The sequence below is a fragment of the Drosophila gunungcola genome (genome assembly GCF_025200985.1).
Source record: "Drosophila gunungcola strain Sukarami chromosome 3L unlocalized genomic scaffold, Dgunungcola_SK_2 000003F, whole genome shotgun sequence".
Classification (NCBI taxonomy): Eukaryota; Metazoa; Arthropoda; class Insecta; order Diptera; family Drosophilidae; genus Drosophila; species Drosophila gunungcola.
The window spans coordinates 1,978,388-1,998,302 of NW_026453179.1; the positions used below are offsets into that span (position 1 = coordinate 1,978,388).

The 19,915-nt window shown below is 36.5% G+C and overlaps 2 protein-coding genes across 5 annotated transcripts in view; one reads left to right on the forward strand and one right to left on the reverse strand.

Annotated features, from left to right (window-relative positions):
* LOC128258731 (protein furry) overlaps window positions 1-19,915 on the forward strand; it is a 53,057-nt gene that overhangs the window by 16,417 nt on the left and 16,725 nt on the right. Inside the window, 3 exon segments of the mRNA XM_052990573.1 lie at window positions 445-555; window positions 619-773; window positions 2,714-2,877. Coding sequence (XP_052846533.1) covers window positions 445-555; window positions 619-773; window positions 2,714-2,877 — 430 coding nt within the window.
* On the reverse strand, window positions 4,098-19,914 carry LOC128258733 (galanin-like G-protein coupled receptor npr-9). Of its 4 annotated transcripts, none has more exons than XM_052990577.1 (8): window positions 19,231-19,914; window positions 17,896-18,569; window positions 12,477-12,619; window positions 11,736-11,968; window positions 11,212-11,333; window positions 9,328-9,446; window positions 9,146-9,216; window positions 4,098-4,839 (listed from the first exon to the last, which is right to left on the reverse strand). In XM_052990577.1, exons 2-8 carry the CDS (start codon window positions 18,556-18,558, stop codon window positions 4,742-4,744), a joined length of 1,449 nt encoding a protein of 482 aa, XP_052846537.1. In that variant the 5' UTR covers window positions 18,559-18,569; window positions 19,231-19,914; the 3' UTR covers window positions 4,098-4,741. The 4 variants fall into 4 exon arrangements, with proteins under 4 accessions (XP_052846537.1, XP_052846535.1, XP_052846534.1 ...); XM_052990575.1 differs by having other exon boundaries at window positions 17,896-18,687; XM_052990574.1 differs by having other exon boundaries at window positions 18,937-19,914.

The following is a 19,915-nucleotide window of genomic DNA, read 5'->3' on the forward strand; positions in this document are numbered from 1 at the left end:
GTAGTATTTAATATCTAGAAAATAGTTTCTAGTTGTTAAATACTAAACATATTAAATGCTTCTATGCTGCTTTAATATTTATTTCTAATATTATAATATAATTACACTGGCTTACAAATTTAAAACGACGAAATTCTCCGAGATCAAAACTTGAGTTTGGCTCCCAATTTAAGATAAAGAACGTTCTATTTTTTTATTTTTATTATTATTTTATTTTTAATCTCTAGTTATGTTAAGACAATTTGGGTAACGATATCTTATTTTACTACAAATAGAAAGTTCTTCAACTATCTTATATATGTTGTAAGGATAGGTTCGTGCTAGGGCACGACAATGTTTGTAAAAGTAGTCAAAACTAAAGTTGCTTATGCTTAAAATCCGAATATTAAGACCTATAACCACTATTACATTTCTGTGTACTTTTCTTCTCCGTTTGCTCTTTAGGCCATGTCCGCTCTGCTCTGTTGCGGTCACATCTTCTATGCGCCTCATCTCCAAGATGACGGCATCATATACAAGTGGCTGGATCTGCTGCTGACCTCCAAGGACGAAAAGGTAAACCGCCAACCACTTGTTCCTCCACTTGAACTGCAATTAAAGCGGAAGTCACTTTCACAGATTTACCAACTGGCCCGGGACACAGTTGTGCTGCTGCTGGAATCAAATCCGGATATGGGACAGCTCCTGGAGTGGGTCATAGATCGGTGCTATACGTCGACACCGCGCGAAGCTGATGCCTGCTTCCTTGCCCTGGCCTCGATCTTCAGCGCCAAGTAAGTGCATGGAAACGACACATTAAACTTGAACCCGGCTGCCGCTTAATATGTAATCGCCTTACGCGTTGCCCCTTACTCCGCCCGCCACTTGCGGCGGTAATCACATCGCCCATATAACCAGGGATTGGGATTGGGATTGGGATTGGGGGGATGAAGGACCAAAATCCCAGTGTCTATGGCACACTTAAGTAGCATTTCACGTGTCTGCGAGCAATGGAAACTCTTTTTAAATTTACGTACACACACATGAGTGGATGACAGCCTATTTGTTCAGGCACATTTTTTATTTCCTTCCGCTTTCTGTTGTTTTTTTTTGTTCTGGCTTGGCCATTATGGCCATTATGGCAGCGAGCGGGGATCGTTTATGCAAGATAAACAGCTGAATATATGAAGCATGGCATGCACGGCTAATTGCATTTAATGCAACTGAATTCGGCAAACAAATGTTTCACAAGCAATGGCTTTGTTTAGGTGTGGGCCTTTCCGAAACAGTCCGAAAGCATAGTTTAATTTGTTTTACTAATTATTTACAAATTTCCATTCATTTTGTATTAATGTATTTGATGAGCCATGTTTGCTTTTGATCTTATTAAAATAAATATTCTATATAAACGTAAAAAGCGTATATGTATGTTGCTAAAAAAAACTTTGTTTGCTTGTACGATTCTAATGAAAATGAATAACCTATTATAATAACCAAATCGCCCGCCACACCGCAGCTTAAAGTTTACATTTGTAATTAGTCGACATTTGTGAATGTCGAAGGATTTTAGTTCGCTGTTATAGTAACCAGAGTCACTAGTTTGCGGTTTGTCCTTGTGTCTTTGTGGTTTTGCCTATAACCGAAAGCCATAGGCACAATATATACACATCTAAACCACCTGAGACGACCATGTGGGGTCTTTGCCGGCTGGCTATGGTCTTACTGCAGTGCGCGTGCTGTGGTTCTTGGTTCTGAACTAACTTGTCTCAGAATACAAAAGTATTTGATTACGTCATATATTAATACTCAACATATTTAGAAACATGAAATTGGCTACAGGGTATTTAACATGCATATAGTTCGACTGAAGAATTTACCCTTGTTTTTGTTTGGCTGAATTAAATGCAGCATTTGGTCAGCGCGCGTGGCATTTCCAACATTTTTTTTCGCTTGATTTTTTGTGGCAGGTGGCGTTTGCAAGCCGTTTGCATATCGTCGAGTATACCATTTTAATTTTCATCGATAGTGTGACACATTTTTTAAATTGTTGACCAGATTTAAAGGCGTTGAAAGCAATTTTGCCAAGCATTGATTGATTATATCCAAACAGTTTTGGGTCTCGGTTGCTTATCGCAGGCAACTTGTGCCCAAAAACTTCGACTATTTGAACAGACTGCCGTTTGTCCCTGAACTTTGATCTTAACGACCATTTAGCTTTAAAATATACATGGGATATATTCAGCTCTGCACTTTCTGTTTTCATTTAAACTCTTCAAGAGACAGAAGAGAGAAAATACAAAAAGTAAACCACAGCATACATTGTAGCGTTGATGGCATGTGTTTGTGGGGATGCAAAGCGAAAATCGATTTGTGTAAATTATTCAGTTTACTGCAAGCATGAACGCAAGGTTAAGTGGGTGGTTCTTGTCCGAAAGTGTTTTTCCGCACCCAGGGCTACAAATTTGTGTGGATGCAAACAAATAGTTGGAAGCGGGCTACGACATTTTAATGGATCTCTCGGCCATTGGTTGTGGTGGTGGCTTTTCTGGTTACACCAAGTGGCAGTTCGAGCAGCAACTGTTGACGGTTGGCACGTTGGGCGTGAGCCGTGTTAAACATTACCCGCAATATGTTCAGCACACAACCGCAGAACCGCAGGCCAACTTTGTAACTTGTCCTGTAACACCAACCCCACTTATTAAGGTTTTTGGCTTTCCTTCCATTTCAATTACAGGGAGTATCCGTGCGACCATTACACATCTGTGATAACAGTGACGCTCCTGATGACAGGCTGTCCCCGTGTGGAGGTGCATGCAACGGCGTTGCAATTGCTGCAGATCCTGGACAAGCGATTTTTCGGCAGCGTGGTGGGCACTCTGCACAGCGACAACGAGAAAGGTATGAGTTTTCCCTTCTGACATGGCAACTAACGCGGGGTGATGGCAATAAAATAAAAATTAATTGAAAATGTCAAGTAGAACATTGCTGTGGAATGGAAATCTACAGGCGGCGATTTTATAAGGTTTGAAACTTTAATACTGACAAAGCTTAATGTTCTTGATTGATAAAACAAAAAAAAAATTTAATTCGGTAACATATATGTCTTAGTGAGTTTTCAATTCTGCAAATAGCTAAGATCTAAAAATCAAATGTTTTTTAAATTGAAAAAGACCAAAGTTTTCGTTTATTTGCATAAAGAGCCAAAAACAAAGCAAATTATACAAATAATAAATTCGATGTACGTTTAGTTTTACAGTTTAAACGCAAACGATTTTGGAATTGATATCATTGCTTTGTAACACTGATTGATTCTACTTCAAAGACTAGAAGGGAAAATTCACCAGAATTTATACTTGTACTGAGAAATTCCTAATTCCCACTGTACTCACAATACGTCAAGGGTTGGGCTACATATAAAAGTACGAAAACAAGTTGTCTGATACTCAAACTCTCAGACGAGTAAAAATGTGTTTTTCACTTTCGAGGAAAGCCCATCCTCGTTTGCTAAATTTCCCAATACGGCAAATGTTGTTTATTCTCCTTGTTTGTTGAAAATTTAATTTTGCATTTTAACTTCATAAATGTACGTACCATCATTTTATCGTTTTACTTGGCTGTGGATGTACACATTTTATTGCATAACATATGAAGCTTGAACAAGCTTTGTAAGCGCTCCCACAATTGATCTGATGGTGTTGAAGTTTGATTTGCTGTATATCTTTTTAATCCTTCGAAGCTTATTGTTAATCTCAAAATGTGTTTTTCTATAAAATTGAACCAGCAATTTGGTTTTCCATTTCCTTGAAGGGCTATTATGTTTTTAAATAGCTAAATTTAGATTTTTGCACTTGAACTATTTTAGTTACCTTTTGCAAAGTTATTTGTTTACCTTTAAATGTTAGCAACCCACCTAAAAGCAGACCCTGACCTTTTTTCTGCCTTCGCACTAAGCTGATGAAGTTTGTGTTTATTTTTTTATCGAGGATGCTGCAGTACAAGCTTAGTTCTGTAAAGTTAAAAAGATAATAATAAATCCTTGACATTGGGTAAGCAGCGGTAAATGAAATTGGCTTAACTCGGAATTTAGCCGTCATTGCCAAATTTAAATTGCTTTAGGCTGCCATTTAAAGTTGATTAAACGCAATTGCCCTATTTAGGATTAGTCAATTGGAAAATGGTTTAAGTGCTTGCTGTGGCGAAGTGGGAAATCCAATCAAAACTCATTTCTGCTGGTTTTTCATTGAACGAAACTAACATTTATTACTTGTGTACATACATTTTATCGTTGGTTGGTTAGACAGGAGTACATTTGAATTAATCTAATCTATTGGGTTTTACGTTTGACGTTTTCAATTTGTATTTGTGGTAAGCAATTAGTTAAATAAGCGTGCGGATTTTAATTGGACTAGGCTTTATTAATAGACGTAAAGCAAAACAACAACTAATAATTTTATTACTACATGATTATTTAAACACTTAAATTCATGTAATGTGGTGTATACAATACATTCCTTAATATTGATTTTTATTTTTATTTTCATTTTGCTTGGCCTTGACAAACATCACAAACAAATCTTTCGCTTTTGTATCTTTACTTTGTATACTAATTTTTACTTTCCTCGTCCTCTTATTATTTAACGTTTTCTGATATCTATTGTAATTAAAAACGAAATTCCTGCTTATCCCGCGGCGTATTTTGCAATTTCACATCTTCCGTTGGCCTTTAGAGCCTCTAAGTTAATTTCTGTGTAAGCTCTGCTATTTATTTGAGGGGATGCAATTCGTGCATTTCGTTCCAACAATGCTGCGTCATCATACGACGGCGGGTGGAGGTGCCAGTATTACGACAATATTCTGAAACTGAAAAGAAAAAAAAGAAGAAAAAAAGAAAAAAATAGCATGTGAAAATGTAGTAAATTGAGTGCGGTGAACTCTTTCATAAGTGGAATACTTCTTAGAATTTCAATTACCAAAGCAAAGAACCCATTTAATGTTTGTAAATGTAATTAAAATTTCATGGCTCTACATTAAAATATTTCTAGATGCAGGTAGCTCTTGGGTACCCTAAAACAACTTAGGGTAAACTTGTATCTTTCAAATATATTTATAATTATAGCTTGGGCTTTTTTATTTTATTGTTTTTGCTTTTCGAAATTAAAATAACTCCTAAAACAACTTTTTTTATTCTGTTTACAACTTTAATGCTAAGCCTTACAATATATAATTTGTTAAATAATATAATTTTTCATTTTTGGTTTTACAGATTATCCGCCTTTGAAAAAGCGTAAAACAGAAATAGTTATCCATTGGCATTTTTTTCCGAATCAAAAATGTATTATTTATACTTAATCCGCAATTGTTTATGTTTTTTCCATTCTTATTTGGGTGTCCGTTTCAATCCTTTAATGTGTACCTGGAATTTACGTCGTCAGTCGAATTTGAATCCCAGCGGGGAGCACAAAAGTTGACTATAAATTCAGTACTTTGGGGTTTCAATGGGCTGCTCAACGGGTTTTTTGGCTTATTTGCGCGCCAATTTATTAGCCTTCCGATAGGACCAAATGTCCGGATCCAAATGCTGAACAAATCGGATATAAGGCCCCTGCAAAACGCAGAGAATCATTGGGTCTTTGTTGGCTAATTTAACAGACAGCAGGAGCACATATTTATTTGCTTTGTTTTCATCGTTATTTTCCTGGAAATATTGTGTTTCATGGCAACCTGAGCTAATCAATCATCCGTGTCGAAAGCTTGAAAAAGTGCCAATAAATTCAGACCAGCGGCATTTTCCAACAAATTGTATGCCTTGTTTGCATTTATTTCCTTATGATCTTTGCACTGGGTAATTATGGTTATCCTTCAAAAGCAATTGTACTCTCGAAATTGCTTTAAACTCACCGCAAATTAAACATTTATTCCTCAGCTTGACATTCGACACACTTTATCTTTTCGGGTTGTCAACAGTGGAGATGTAAAAATAAATTTTGGCCACTTCAGCATGTTGGGTAAAATTCCACCCTCTTTTCCTTTTGCCTTAAACTTTTTGTTGATTATCATGTGTGGATATTTGTGGCCTGGCGAGATTAATGATGACGTTCTTCGACTGTCCTTGACGCGTGCTTGATGCTTACTCAGCTTTTGTGTGACACGTTTTTATTCCTTTTCCAGTAAGTTATTAAATTATACCATCAACTTCTCGCGTCAACACAAGTCTTCCTACCGCCCTTTCAAATGGAAGCCATCGAAATCTTAAGTGAATTGCTGTGTTGATTTGTTTTTTCAATTAATAGTCATACCTAAATTTCTAGGTACGCTCATATCTTGAGGCTTTCAAATCTACAAAGCTGCTGCCTATGACATTCTGCTTGACAGCTGCTTGATATTCTGAGAACAAATCATTTTAAACGAGTCCATTTAAGACAATGCTTCCTAGAATGGAAGGTCAGGATAGTCGTTACTTTTTCTAGCTAGGAGACGACGGCAATTGCTTAGTTGGTTTAAAAACAGCACTTTAAATTTGAAAAATAGTTGACTATTTTTAAAAAATTTTGTCAAGTTGGTTTGAAAATAAGATTTAAAATTTAAAAAACATTTAACTATTTTTAAAGTGCTATTTTGAAACCAACTTGGCTAAACCCCTCGTCTTTTTTTAAAATAGTCAACTATTTTTCAAATTTTTAGGGTTATTTTCAAATTAATTTGGCAAAACCCCACGTCTTTTAGCTAGACAAATAACAAACGACTATCGTTTGCTTATGACTAATTGTATATATATAAATAATATATATTTACTTAACTCCAGAACTCCAATTTCATTCACCTTAAACCTAACAGCTAGCCAATGAACCTTAGCAGAAAAATTTCTAGTTGCTTTTCTATGATTGAATGGAAAAATAAAGCGAGTGGCACTGTCTTCTCCAGAGGCAAGCACTGATTGACTTGCCATGGAGAAGCCTGAGGAGCTCAGGGATGAAGTGGCAGCCTGGAGGAGCGTGACTGGATGTGTTGGTAATTTATGGCCAGTAAGAAGCACCGTAATGAGGTAGCAGGCGGATCCCGAGAGTCGCGCAAATTGCCATTGCATTCAGCACACGTACTACGCTGCGTATGAGTAATGCCGCGCGAAAAAATGAAAATGTATTTGCGGAACTGGCCGCAAGCCATGATTAAAAGCGGATTGGTGGGGAATCTAATGTGCGAACGCAACGCTTTTCTCATTAACTGCCGATGTTTGATTTTCGGATTATCCGGACCGGTGTATGTAGTCATTCAACGAAAGCATTTTGGAATTGGAATGAGGAAAAATCGATTACAATTGGATGGATGGTGATTTTAGAGCAGTAATGAAATTCTCTAGCTATTCAGGTTTGTTCGTAGGTTTTCTTTAAATGCCACTTGTTTAGAACCTCGACTGATTTAAGCCGGCAAATTATTAAATTATAAAAAAATCAGAAAATAAGGGAACAAACAAGCACAAACTGCAAATAGTAATCATTTTTATATATTGCTTTCATTGCGACTGTGTTAAATGTAATTTTAAATTTTACAATTGTGCAAATTTCTGCTCTCTTTTCCAAACGAGGTAGACAAACAAAACAAGAACACCTCATATATTTGTATAGTGTCAATATTTGCATGAAGCACACTTCTTTATCCTGTTTGATCCTTTTCGTCCCTCAGCTTTTACCTAGGAAATCTTGCTGCCATCTGAAGCCTTCGCTGTTCCTTTCACTTTCCCCTTTTTTCATTTTCTGAGGTGTTGACAGGATTTGTGTGGCACAGTTCCTGAATTTTCCACACTTAACGAAGTGGCAAACACTTTTAATTAACAAGTGGAAAAACCATACTGTAAAATAAATATGCACCTTGACATTTTAATGGCTTTCAATATGCCACTAGAGAGCCAAAGAAAAATGGCTGTTCAAAAATGTTCTTGGTTTTAGTAAGAAATTAAAAATTGATGATTCCCAAAGGTAAGCCGGAAAATCGTAAAACTAAATTTTACGGCTAAAGAACGATGGTTGCAGGAAATGAGAGGAAATCTTATTGTATGCTTATGGTCCCAGTGGAAAACCCAACTTAATGCCTATGGATAAAATATTCTTAAACCAATTTTAATTACTTAACTTAACTTAATTTAAAAATAAATGTATTAAGTGTTGGCTTTCAGTTTTTTTAATGCAAGTTTTAAGAAATCCCTGGAGCGCAATGGAACTTATTTTAGCAGTCCTTTACCATTTTCCTTAGGTTTTTTTTTTCATGTCCTTGTCTATAAAATTGCATGCTCGAATGGTTTAAGACTTGTATCGATTCCGAACGAGTCTTGACCATACAAATTGGAAGTATTTGTGTTAAAACCTTAAAGACTGAAATTGAAAGTCTGACTTCCTTTTCCATTATGTTATGTTTATTGGAAACCATACAAACAAACTATTCTGTAGCCCAGGAGCTTGTGCTTAAAATTTATAACAATTAACAATATCTTATGCTTAACTAATTCAACACAAATACCAAAATAATTATTGAACCGCCCTGAGTAATTTAGTTTCCCAGTTGCCAAGAGCAGCAAAATTTAGGAACCGCAACCCTGTTGGCATTTTGTAAAGGATTTAACCAGCCTTAACTATGCGCTCAAGTCTAGTAAGAAAACAGAGAAGCTCTCATTGCAATTGCCAAGTTTAAGTCTCATTCCATCCATCTTCAAAGTCGCTTGACTTGAGGGCTTTTCGTTTGCTAATTTATTCTTACCCCTAGGGAAAGACAACGAATATTTTGCCTTTGTCCATTAAAGTGCATTATTAAACAGTTCTAGGTGGAATTGTATGCAATTTAATTCTTTGTTAAATCAGAAATAATTACACACAAACCCAACTACATTTTATTATACAACTTTGTTTAAATAGTTTCAATAAGGCTTAACGTTTTGAGTATAGGATTAGTTAGATGCACCGATATTTTCTCAGAACGTTAAAAGGCTCTCTGGAGATTAAATTCCCTTAACTTCTCATTACCCTCAAAGTTTATGGTTTATAAAATTTGCCGAGCACAACAAATCACATTTTGAAGCTTTTTGAGAACATAGAATCTCATATGTCATATGAAATTTCCCCATCCTGCATTGAAGGCATTATGGTCTCTTATTATTGGCGGAAATTCATCCACTCACCTGTCACTTGGGTGTTTCCCGCCTCCCGTTGAGCGGATGAAACCCTCCGGAAAATGCTCAATACGGCTTTGCTGTAATTTCATCAGAAACGTTGCAAAGGATGCGAAAAATGTATTTAAATAATTATTTAAGCCAATGGAATAAGCATGCGTTATTGGGGTAATTTGTGTCGCATTACTTACCGGAAATTCTGTCCGCTGACGCAATAAAGCACGAAATTTATCCCGAAATTTGTGATGAAAAATGCGTGAAAAATATATTGCAGGGCAATTGTTGAATTCTCGTTTCTGGCGGACTCCGTCTGAGGGTCAGAATCACAAATAACATGAAAAGTAATAACTTTAATAGAAATTTTGTGTGCCAATTAGGATACGTTGTCATGGTTCTTCCTGGCATCAACAGTTTCCCATCGATCTTTGCGCTTTTAATAAGGATATCGATATTTTTGATTCAAAGTTTTACATAACTTTTTAATGGCCTAATGATCTGGAATTACACATTTCAACTATAAGTCACACTCAACACTGATCGTGTAATGGACACGTGCCTTCCCTGTTGTCCTGTTGCCCTGTGAACTCTGTGGAAAAAGGCCGGAATATAATTTAGCTCTTGTCTGTTTTCCATCGTTTTCCACTCAATTAATTTTGTGTTGCAATCAATGTCAAAGTTTGCCGCATTTTTAAGTTGACATATCAACTTGATTAAAATGAACTTTTATACTCTAGCCAAATGGACATACAATATATACTTGCTTACATACAACATATACTTTTTTGTAAAACATTGAAATTGAATATTTTCAATATTTTATTATGGTACTAGTTACTTTTTGGGGTACAATATTTTCGGTGTATTCTTTGCAATCTTTAAAATACTTTTTATGTGACAACTTTTTATGTGTCAACTTTGACAAGCGTTCGCATACAAAAATTTGTCAGAGCTTTATGGCATATATTAAATTCTCCGAAATGTAGAACCAAATTGGAAAAAAGAAAGAGCAGTGAACTGACACTCACAGTTTAATTAAATTGTATTTATTGAATTTCTCTTTGCTCTTTGAAACGCCTGTGTAATGTTCAGATACAAGCTTAATTAACTAATTAACTCGTATTTAAATTAATAAAAACTGTAATAATTTTAATATTTTCCCTTTGTAAGAGTCATATTCAAAGTCATTAACCAAATAAACTCCAGTGTTATTTACTGTTATTTGTGGTAATGTTTTTATAGTCCTCTAGTACCATGGGCATAAATTTAACATGAAACTGATTTTATTTTTACGATTTGCTTCCAAAGTGTACAAACTAATTAAAGCCTAATTGACACCCATATGACATTCACCATGCCAACCACTCTGTGCTCACTTGGCGAGGATATTAAAATGTTACCCCTTTTGATGTATGTTATTCCTGGATTTAACGCGACAGTTGAGCTAACTAGGCGAATAGCCGTGGGACTGAAATTGGGAGAAGTGGTGGCCCACAAAAGCCGAAGCATCCGCAATAGTTAAATGTTGTCATGACAATTTTATGATTTTTTTCAAGCCATATTTGATATAGCTTTAGGGCTACTTTAGAACCCATTGTTTTGGGAAGATATTAGGAATTATTTTTACAAAAAATGTAATAATATACAGGTCTAAAAACTAAAATATTTATGAACCAAAAAAAGTTTTCAATGTTTTTATACGACAATAAGCTTTAAAATTACAAAATTATTCGTATCATGATTCCGATTATTTGTGATCAAATATTTAAAAAAAGTAAGTGGCGCCTGGAATAAATATTTAACCATTCTAAATTTCTATATAATGTAGATATTTATTTATATTTTCTCGGTGTAACTCTTGTCTGTGTATATTATCTACCACACTTAAATTACAAGCTATGGTCAAGGGTTGCTGACTCAATTATTTGGCCCAAACCTAGGTAAAGTCCCATCATTGGGCCTGGCATAACAATGCATCGGTCTTGTGCCCCGATATACTAGAAGGGCTTTCAACCTGACTGATTGGCTGAGATGAGCTCAAAATTGCCTTGGGCAGCCATTATGTTTGCATCACTTACCTCCAAATAGGCCTCGATGCGCAGCAGGCAGCTTGGCAAGTTCAGGCAGACAAAAACCGTTGAGACAATGAGCAGCATTTTGGTTACCTTGATCTGCGATGAGTTTTGTACCTTGCGACGAGCTAAGAAATAGGTATATATAATATGTAATTAAAAACAGGCAAGGAGTTAACTTGAGACATTTCTCAGACTTTCACACTTCCGCAGTCTTCATAATAGTTAGAAATTATATTTAATAGTTGGCAAATTGTTTGACAATTTATCAGTGTCGGAAACTTGGCTAAGATTGCAGCTGTCAGAAAGTGTTTCATAAATTTTTCCTCCTGCTTTCGTCATTGTTTGTTTTGTCATTTTTAATGTCAGACGGTGCTGCAAAGTTAAACGGCTTAAGGAAAACTTGTAGTCTTTGCTTGTGCCAACTTTCTAGAAAATGTCACCATAACGAGTTCCTTAGTGAGTGCCAGTAGTGCGAAGCACTGGCGTTTTCCAAACAGACAGCCATCCCAGATGTGTAGGACTCTCACCTGGTTTCTGTGTAATCTCGCAGTGGTGCTGGCAATTGTTTATTTGATGCTGTTGTGGCTGCTGTTGTTCCTGCTCATCCGTTTGCCCCAAGGCAACATTGTTCTGACCGCTTGGTTGCGCTCCCGTCGACTTCTGGCGCTTCAGCGAAGCCGAAATGCGGTACGATTCCACTGCAGATGCTGCTCCGGATGAGTTTGACGAGTTCGATGGCATGCTGTTCGTTTGCGGTTTCCTGTGTAGCAAACAAAATCTCAGAGTATTTATAATCTATTGATGGTTTCCCGAACAGAAATAAGTTTAATAAGTTTGATCACTACAATGATCTTTCTTGTAATGCGTTTTTTTAATAAATCTTTTTACTTTAAGTTTTACTTTAAAATCAATTTAAAATCATTCTAATAAATTAATCTTTTTTACATGTCCAGTTACCGTTTCTAACGGTTTTTCCTATAACTTTTTTAGGGTTTTCAAATTGTATATTTACTTTACGCTAGAGATTTTTTCAAATTTTCTTATTCAGTCCAGATTACCTTTCATTTATAAAACATATAAATACATATTTATTTTTATATTTATTTGCAAGTCGATTGGTTTTGTGGTTCAGCGAGCAAGCTTATTACGGATACTTTTTTTTTGAAATCGCAATGTTATCCCATAACGCTAATAATTTTGCACAACATTGATTTCATTCAAATCGGCTATAGAGGTCGAACTGCGATTAACCTGCGGCCAATACTCACATCTTGTGCATGGTCAGTGTTCGGCGAACGGTTGCGAATTTCCACACCGTGCAGCCTGTACAGGTGTTCAGCACAGCAATGGTGGTGAACGGCACCGCATAGACAATAATAGAGTCCCAGTAGTTGAAGAGGGCCAGTTGTTCCTGCAAATGAGAGGACACGTTTTTTTTTATTATTATTTCTACCCTGACTGCAATTCGATTGGTTTTGTGGTTCAGACACCGTGGCGTATACGAAACAGTAAACTAAATTGAGTATACGCCACGTAAACGTAATTTGGTTCTGCACCACCAACTATCTTTAATCTAGTTTGGCCCGAATTCAATTTGGTTGGCTTCTATTCAAGTGCTGCGAAATCCCTTTCTAAATGTAATTAAACTGAAAGAGTAGTTAAACAAATTAAAGTTTGAGTTAAATTCATTTTTGTGATACGAAAGCGCAACTTAAAAACTCAACTGTCCCGATGGCCTTTTCTATTTTAATTTGCATAATCCACTTGCCGAGAAGTTTAATGGAATTATTTCATGCTGAACCGATAAGTTTACGCTCTTTACAACAAGAGCTGACCTTCTGGCCTGTTTCCTTAATCTCGGAATACTTATCGGCATTTTCTGCTCGGCTGAACCCTTTTTCCCCGGTAAACTATTTTCACTTCGTCCTTTGCATTTTTTCAACTTTCATTTGGGGCAAGAGCTTTCGAGCAGATAAATTCCTGGTAGCCTGAATATTTTCATGTCCGAAAATTTCAATCTGAAATTTTCCAGCACACTCGCATTAATCTCGCCGAGCAGATGTGGATGGCCATTTCGCCTGGCTAAACTTGGGCAAAGCAATCTCATTTACTTCAATCACAATTAACCAAAACATAAGGGCATTATCATTCATTAAGGACAATCCAACGGTTCACCCGTATTTCTCTAGCCAAACCAGCTGGCCATGCGGGAATTTAAGTTTACTTCTACTTTCCACTCTAGATATGCAATCATCATCAGTGGGTTCTGCCATGATTTCTGGCGGTTGCTTTCAATTTACATAATTTGAAGTGTTGGCATTCATCAAAATGTATTACACAAGCACTGTAATTATGCTAATCATCGACCGAGAAAATCAAAATTGTTCATTTGTTATAGCCATACTTATAATTCTAAGCCTTAAAGTATATTCAAAAATGAATTTAAATATTCTGTCATCATATGTTTTGCCAGTTTGAAAGACAATGCGAAACTAAAATCTATTTTATTGGTGGAGTGGCCAGGGACTTTTGGTCAGTACACTCCAGGAACCGCAGTGAAAATCCCCCAAAAGGCTGTCATAACCATAGACGCTGTCTTGGCTTGACCAATCCATTCAATTTATTTGCTTCTTGCTATTTACTTTTAATGCCCCTCCCAATGATTTGTATGGTTTTAGCCGCCTGCGTGTGTCAAGTGGATCAAAGTGTAATAGCTCGTAAATTTTCAATTAAGTGACGATGATGGTGCCTGGCCCTTTGGTGCTTCTAATACACAAAATTGTTATGAAAGTATAATTAGTTCTTGTCTGTTATCCTTTAAAAAGCACCAAAGAGATTGACTATTTATAAATCGGATGTGCTGCATTGAATTGGCACATGGAACTTTTTAAAACGGAATTGTTCATTTTAAATATGCGTTATATGAGGAAAAGTTTTCTGCACGACAAATGGCTCGTCTTTTCATTAATATGTAAAGTTGTACAGATCTGATTCAAATTCAAATTCAATGCGAAGAACATTTTACAATTTTATAGATTCGCAACTCCAACGCAAAGTCGAGGAAGCTAAATCCAGAGCTTTTGTTAGTTTTACCCATGCATATGGTATTTGCACACTTCTATTTCTTGGACACTTCCTGTGTCCTCAGACTGTCAAATGGAGATTTTCATGAACTCAGTAGATTTTAATTTGGCTTCACATCTGCTGCCTAGTCACATCAAAGGGCCCCTCCTTTATTTGATGACTGCCGGTCATAATACCGAAATCAATTAATTATCATGAAGAGCTTTAAATAGAAAGCCATCTGGAGAATATGCGTTACATTTTCATAGCTTTCGTTGGGTCTCATTTTTAATAAATGTTCAATTTAAGGTAATACGCCGTCTGCCGTAATTTGTCTATTCATCAGAATGCCAGATACCCTAAAAGTCGCAGCTTGCCGTGAAGCTTCTGGTAGCGTTTTTAGAGGGCGGTTTTCTGCTTCCTCTCAGCCAGAGGGCTATTACCCAATGATTTGTTTCTTTCAATATGCCAACCGCCAAGTGCAAAAAGTCTATTTACAGCTTCGAGCCGATGTCTGTTTTAAAAATGTATGTGGTACCCTCCCCCCTGTTGCCATTTTGCAATATATATTTTGTTCACCGCACGTTGCAGCTTCTGTTCCGCCAACTTTCCTCCTCCCCTTTTAATTATTTGCCCTTCCGGCGCGGAATTCGTGCATAATTTCCTGGCCACTTGTCTTGTGCCATCTGGTAACTGGCATTGGCGTCGTGGCTCCCATCGCTCAAATGAATTTTTTGTCAAACGAAATTGCTTGCAATTCGCGCCTACACATAGAAAAACATTCTTTAAAATCTATAAAAATTGGAGTAGATTGTGTATCTTAGATAATTTGTAGTCTTCAAAATGTTTTTAAGCCATTTTAAGCAGGTTTTTCAAATAAAAAACAATTATTTATATAATTTTTTTATTTTTAAGCTCCACAGTTTAATATCCGAAAGAGTTGTTCAAAATAAAAATTAAAAGTGTCCGACAAATGTTTATCTGTCAATAAATAAATGTTTTGGAAAAACTTTTATTTATTGACAAATAAACTCAATAAATTATAAATAACATGTTGTTTTTTTAATTATTAACAAACATAAATATAATCAATCAAATAACACTTAAAGAGTACGTTTATAATACCTTTTTTAATTTTTTTCTCACTACAACGAAATGATTTGTCATTATTTTTTTATGTGTAATCTTTACTAAATTTTTTCGTTTTATTTTCGAGAGCTACACCCGCTCAACTCATCCATCATTCTACCAATCGAATCTAGAAACACACGTAGGAGCGACACTTAACGCTCCATTGAGGCCAATTTGTCTAATAGGCTGGCTGGCGGTCTACCTGGCTAACTGGCTGGAGCAATGCTGAGTTTCACTAGTTTCAAACTAATTCACCTGTCCTTCAGTTTGCATTGCAATGCGACCGCCCACATATAGTGAAAAATTAGCATTGAATTTCAAACCCAAAAAGCGACTACGGCTAAAGCAAAGGTAAACAGTTGAAAACCCAGTGAAGTATGAGATTTATTGGGTCCTAAGAACTGGAATTGTTATCCTTAAGACGCACAGGACACACCCAGTCGGCACACGTGCCTGCCGGTGGGTTTGGTTCTATTATTTTACTGCCTTGTCCTTACAGTTCCCTCCTGTTTGTGCTGCGGGCCCAGGAAAAATATTTGTCTTGGCTTAGTAGTCAGCAATGCCTTTTTGTTTTTTAGTCATCGTTGTTTACCCAATGTTTGCAGAGAGTACAATAGTTTTGACTTGAATTTTGCAACGCAGTTAGCACAATATAATACAAATTTCGATATTAGCTTAATAGTAAGTTACTAACAAATTATATTTGTTAATCTTAGAAGCTACGTTTAAATAAAAAACTGAACTGAACCTATTTTTCAAAAAGCTGTCTTACCCAGCAATGGTATAAAATCTAAAATTTATGTTAAGTTTTTCCAAAAAATGGCTTTGTGGTGGGTGACTTTTTCTAAATCTTTTCCATATTAGGGAATTTAAATATTCGTCTTTCCTCCCATTATTTCCTTTTTGTATACCGGTAAACCTTTTAGCCATTTTTGACTTTTTTGTAGCCGTTTCGCCCTTTCGCTAAGCAATTTTCGGAGGCCTTTTTTTCTTGTTCAATAAACGCTTAATTTGCTCGCTTAACCCACACAGCGGTTGGCTTTCCGCCTTTCGGGATCCAATTAATTGACTAATTGCTCTAGTTTTGGCCAAATTAGTGGCTCCTTCGATTTGCGGCCTGGCGCATGATCCGCTTATCCTGGCGGTATTTATTGGGCTCAATTGACAGCGTGTCAATGCCAAGTGAAGAAAAAGTGACGAGGGATTCGGCAGCTCAAGAGATGTCAAGTTAAAGTTGACCCGAAACAGCTGTAAATGCAGCTGACATATTCTCCAGATAATACCCCAACCTCTGATTAAAGCCGCATCCCCTCCTTGAAATCTTTTTTTTCGGACCGAAATCATGTTTTTTAAATATACAATAAAAATGTTGCTGGCAAACTAACAATGCCATTCAGATTCCAACACTAATACTAATGACAAAAAAAATCGTGTTTGGTTTACCTTTTAAAGAGTCGAATAAAGGTGCTGGAAATGTCGAATAAATTTCCGTTGTGCCCCTAGTTACCACTGGCAACACAAATGAAAAATTCGGGGCACTACAAGAATGTGTTTGATAAAGTTAGTTTTGGTGTGAGACAGGAATGAGACAGCCGCCACTAAAAAATACTACAAAAGCAAGTACACAAAGGTTTTTGCGTTGTATGCAAGCTTGAAGTTTTCAGGAAACTGCAAACTGTATTTTGCCTTAGCTCTTCATTTGTTTATTGTTTTTTTGTTGAAGTCATTTTCCAACTATTTTCGTTTGCTGATTGTTCTTTATTATTTATAATTTATAAATTTATTATTTATTATTATATATAATTTATTATTTATAAATGCACTACAAGAGAATTTATAACTTTTAGATAAAACCGTTTAGGTAAATTCTATGAAAAGCAAATGCAAATTTATTTTTTTATTTGCCGGTAGAAAAATGATGTTGGTAATAATAAAAGTTCCGATGTTTGCTTAATTAAATAATTTATAAATTTATTATTTATTATTATATATAATTTATTATTTATTATTTATAAATGCACTACAAGAGAATTTATAACTTTTAGATAAAACCGTTTAGGTAAATTCTATGAAGAGCAATTGCAAATTTATTTTTTTATTTGCCGGTAGCAAAATGATGTTCCGATGTTTGCTTATTTGAAAATGGCAAGAGACCAGTTATTTACACACTATGAACATGAAAGTAAAAAGCGCATTTAATTGTTTGGCTGTTTTTCAACACAATTATAATTTTATTTATACCGAATTTGGCGATTGGAATGTTTGTTATTAATCAACATATTTTATTTACTCAATTCACATTGTGGCATAGCGCTTGCTTAAGAGAACATGTTTTCCAACCAATAGGTGGTCTTTACTGGAAATAATATGTTTTTGTTTAGCAAAACCAAACCATTCTAATAAATTAAGCATTTTTCTTATTTGTTTGAATACGAATTTTTGCACAATATAAATAGCTTTTAGAACTCTTTGTTTTTTTCGGAGCATACTCACTTTATATTCCGAGTTGAGATCGCAGATGGTGGCGTTCAGTTTTTGCACAAATACCGGCTTGGCGATCACTATATAGGGCAGACAGTGCAGGCAGCCCACGAATGTGAGGCAAGAGAGCACGATCTTTGCCCGGCGAACGGTGCACATGGTCTGGCGCTTCAGCGGATAGATAACGGCGATGAAGCGCTCCACGGTGAAGGCCACCACAAACCAAACGGAGCAGAAGCTGGCCAAGTAGCTGGAGAAGGTGAAGAATTGGCAGAAGTAGTTCCTGTTGTAGATGTTCACGTTGAGGAAGTTCAGCCACTGGGCGAAGAGTCCGGCCAGAAAGCAGGTGTCGCTGACGGCCAAAGCAGCCAGGTAGAAGCTCGAGGATAGTTTCCGCAACTTGGTCTTGAAGAAGACAACCACCGACAGGATATTCCCAATGCTGCCGGTGCAGCAGAGTACCGGGATATAGTAGTGATGTACGAAATCCCCTATTAAGAACGCTATTCTCAGCATCTCCTCATCCTCGCCAGATACCTCCTCCGTGTCCATCTCAGTTGAATAACCACTTGAATTACTATCCGTGGAATTAGAATCACCAAGAGTTGTGGTGAATGCCGCTGCTGTGGCGGCTGATGTATTGCCACTCGTGTTGGACATATAATCCATATCCATGTCTGTAGTTGCTAGGGTCATATATGTTTTTATTAAATTTGTAGCACACTTTATATTTCAATTTTACGCAGTCCCTACTTCACTGTTTTTTGATTTTTTCTCGACACATATTTTTTGTTATTAATTGATCTAGGTCAAAGGCAAAAAGAATTGCATTTTAATTTAAATGGAAAAGTGAAATGTTTTCGGCCAACCAGACTATTTCATTCGGCACGTGTCAACAATTCAAAGTTTGGAATTATTTGCTCAATTTTTCACACGCTTTTCACACACATCTCTGCTTCCGCTCAACTTAATCTTAATTAAACAATTTTTGTTCGAACTTCTTTGAAAACTTTTCTTGCGGAAAACTTATTAAAACTCCCGATTGCTGCTCACCTAGGTGTTTTGAGTTCATTATCGGCCAACAATTTTTTCCCCGCAATTCTTAATAATGTAAACAAAGAGGAATTGCCAGGTAAATTTAAAAACTTTTGCCACACATAAAAAGTTTATTGTTCTCAAAACTTCTGAGGCTCTTGTTTTCACAAAGCAGAATTTATATTCCGTCTAGTTGTATTTTTAGTTTTTCTTTTCTCGAAAACCAAAAACTTTTCTGATTCAGTTCTAAATAGAGGCAATATTTTTTTCGATTAATTAGTAATTCTAGGAATAGAATTTGTGTTTGTTTACTCTAAGAGCTGGTGCTGGTGCAATTGATAAAGAAAAATATTTTTTTGTATTATCCCGCCGGTTTTTTAAATTCACGGGGTGAACTTGTCCGTCTGTGGGTTGGTTTTTTTTTCGGCCGTTTCGTCCAACCAGCAGGACAATGAGCGCGCAACTAAGCCGAGACAATGGACGTGGCAGCCTTTTAAACCACTTTCTGTTGAGTCTTGGAAGGCGTGAAAGTGAAAGCTTTCCCCGGCCACTGCGCCGGCGTCAGTTCATTCATAGATTCAACAGGTGACAAGGTCAGGGCTAGCAGGAAGAGCAACCAGTGGTAGTTTGTCCCGTCGAGGGATTAGCCCAGCAGGATTTGCAGCAGGACAACGACGCCACTGGGTCGTAGGCGACCCGTTAATGGCCGTTAAAAAACCATTGTGCCATGGAATTGTTGCGGTCACATTGTCATTGGGCGGCATTGAAAACCATAACAAACCAACACGCTTTTCCAGACGCCGGAAAAGCTCTTTTCCTTGGCATTGGAATGGCCAACGAAGGTTAAACTTTATTCACAGTCGCCTTTCGGGCTTGCCCGAGTTTGGAGCTTCGAAATGGCCATGCAGAGTGGCGCACAACATTTTGGTTCGGATTAAGGATTGCCCAAAACTTTTACGAGAAATTTTTATTAAACTTTCTGAAATTTTTTTTTATT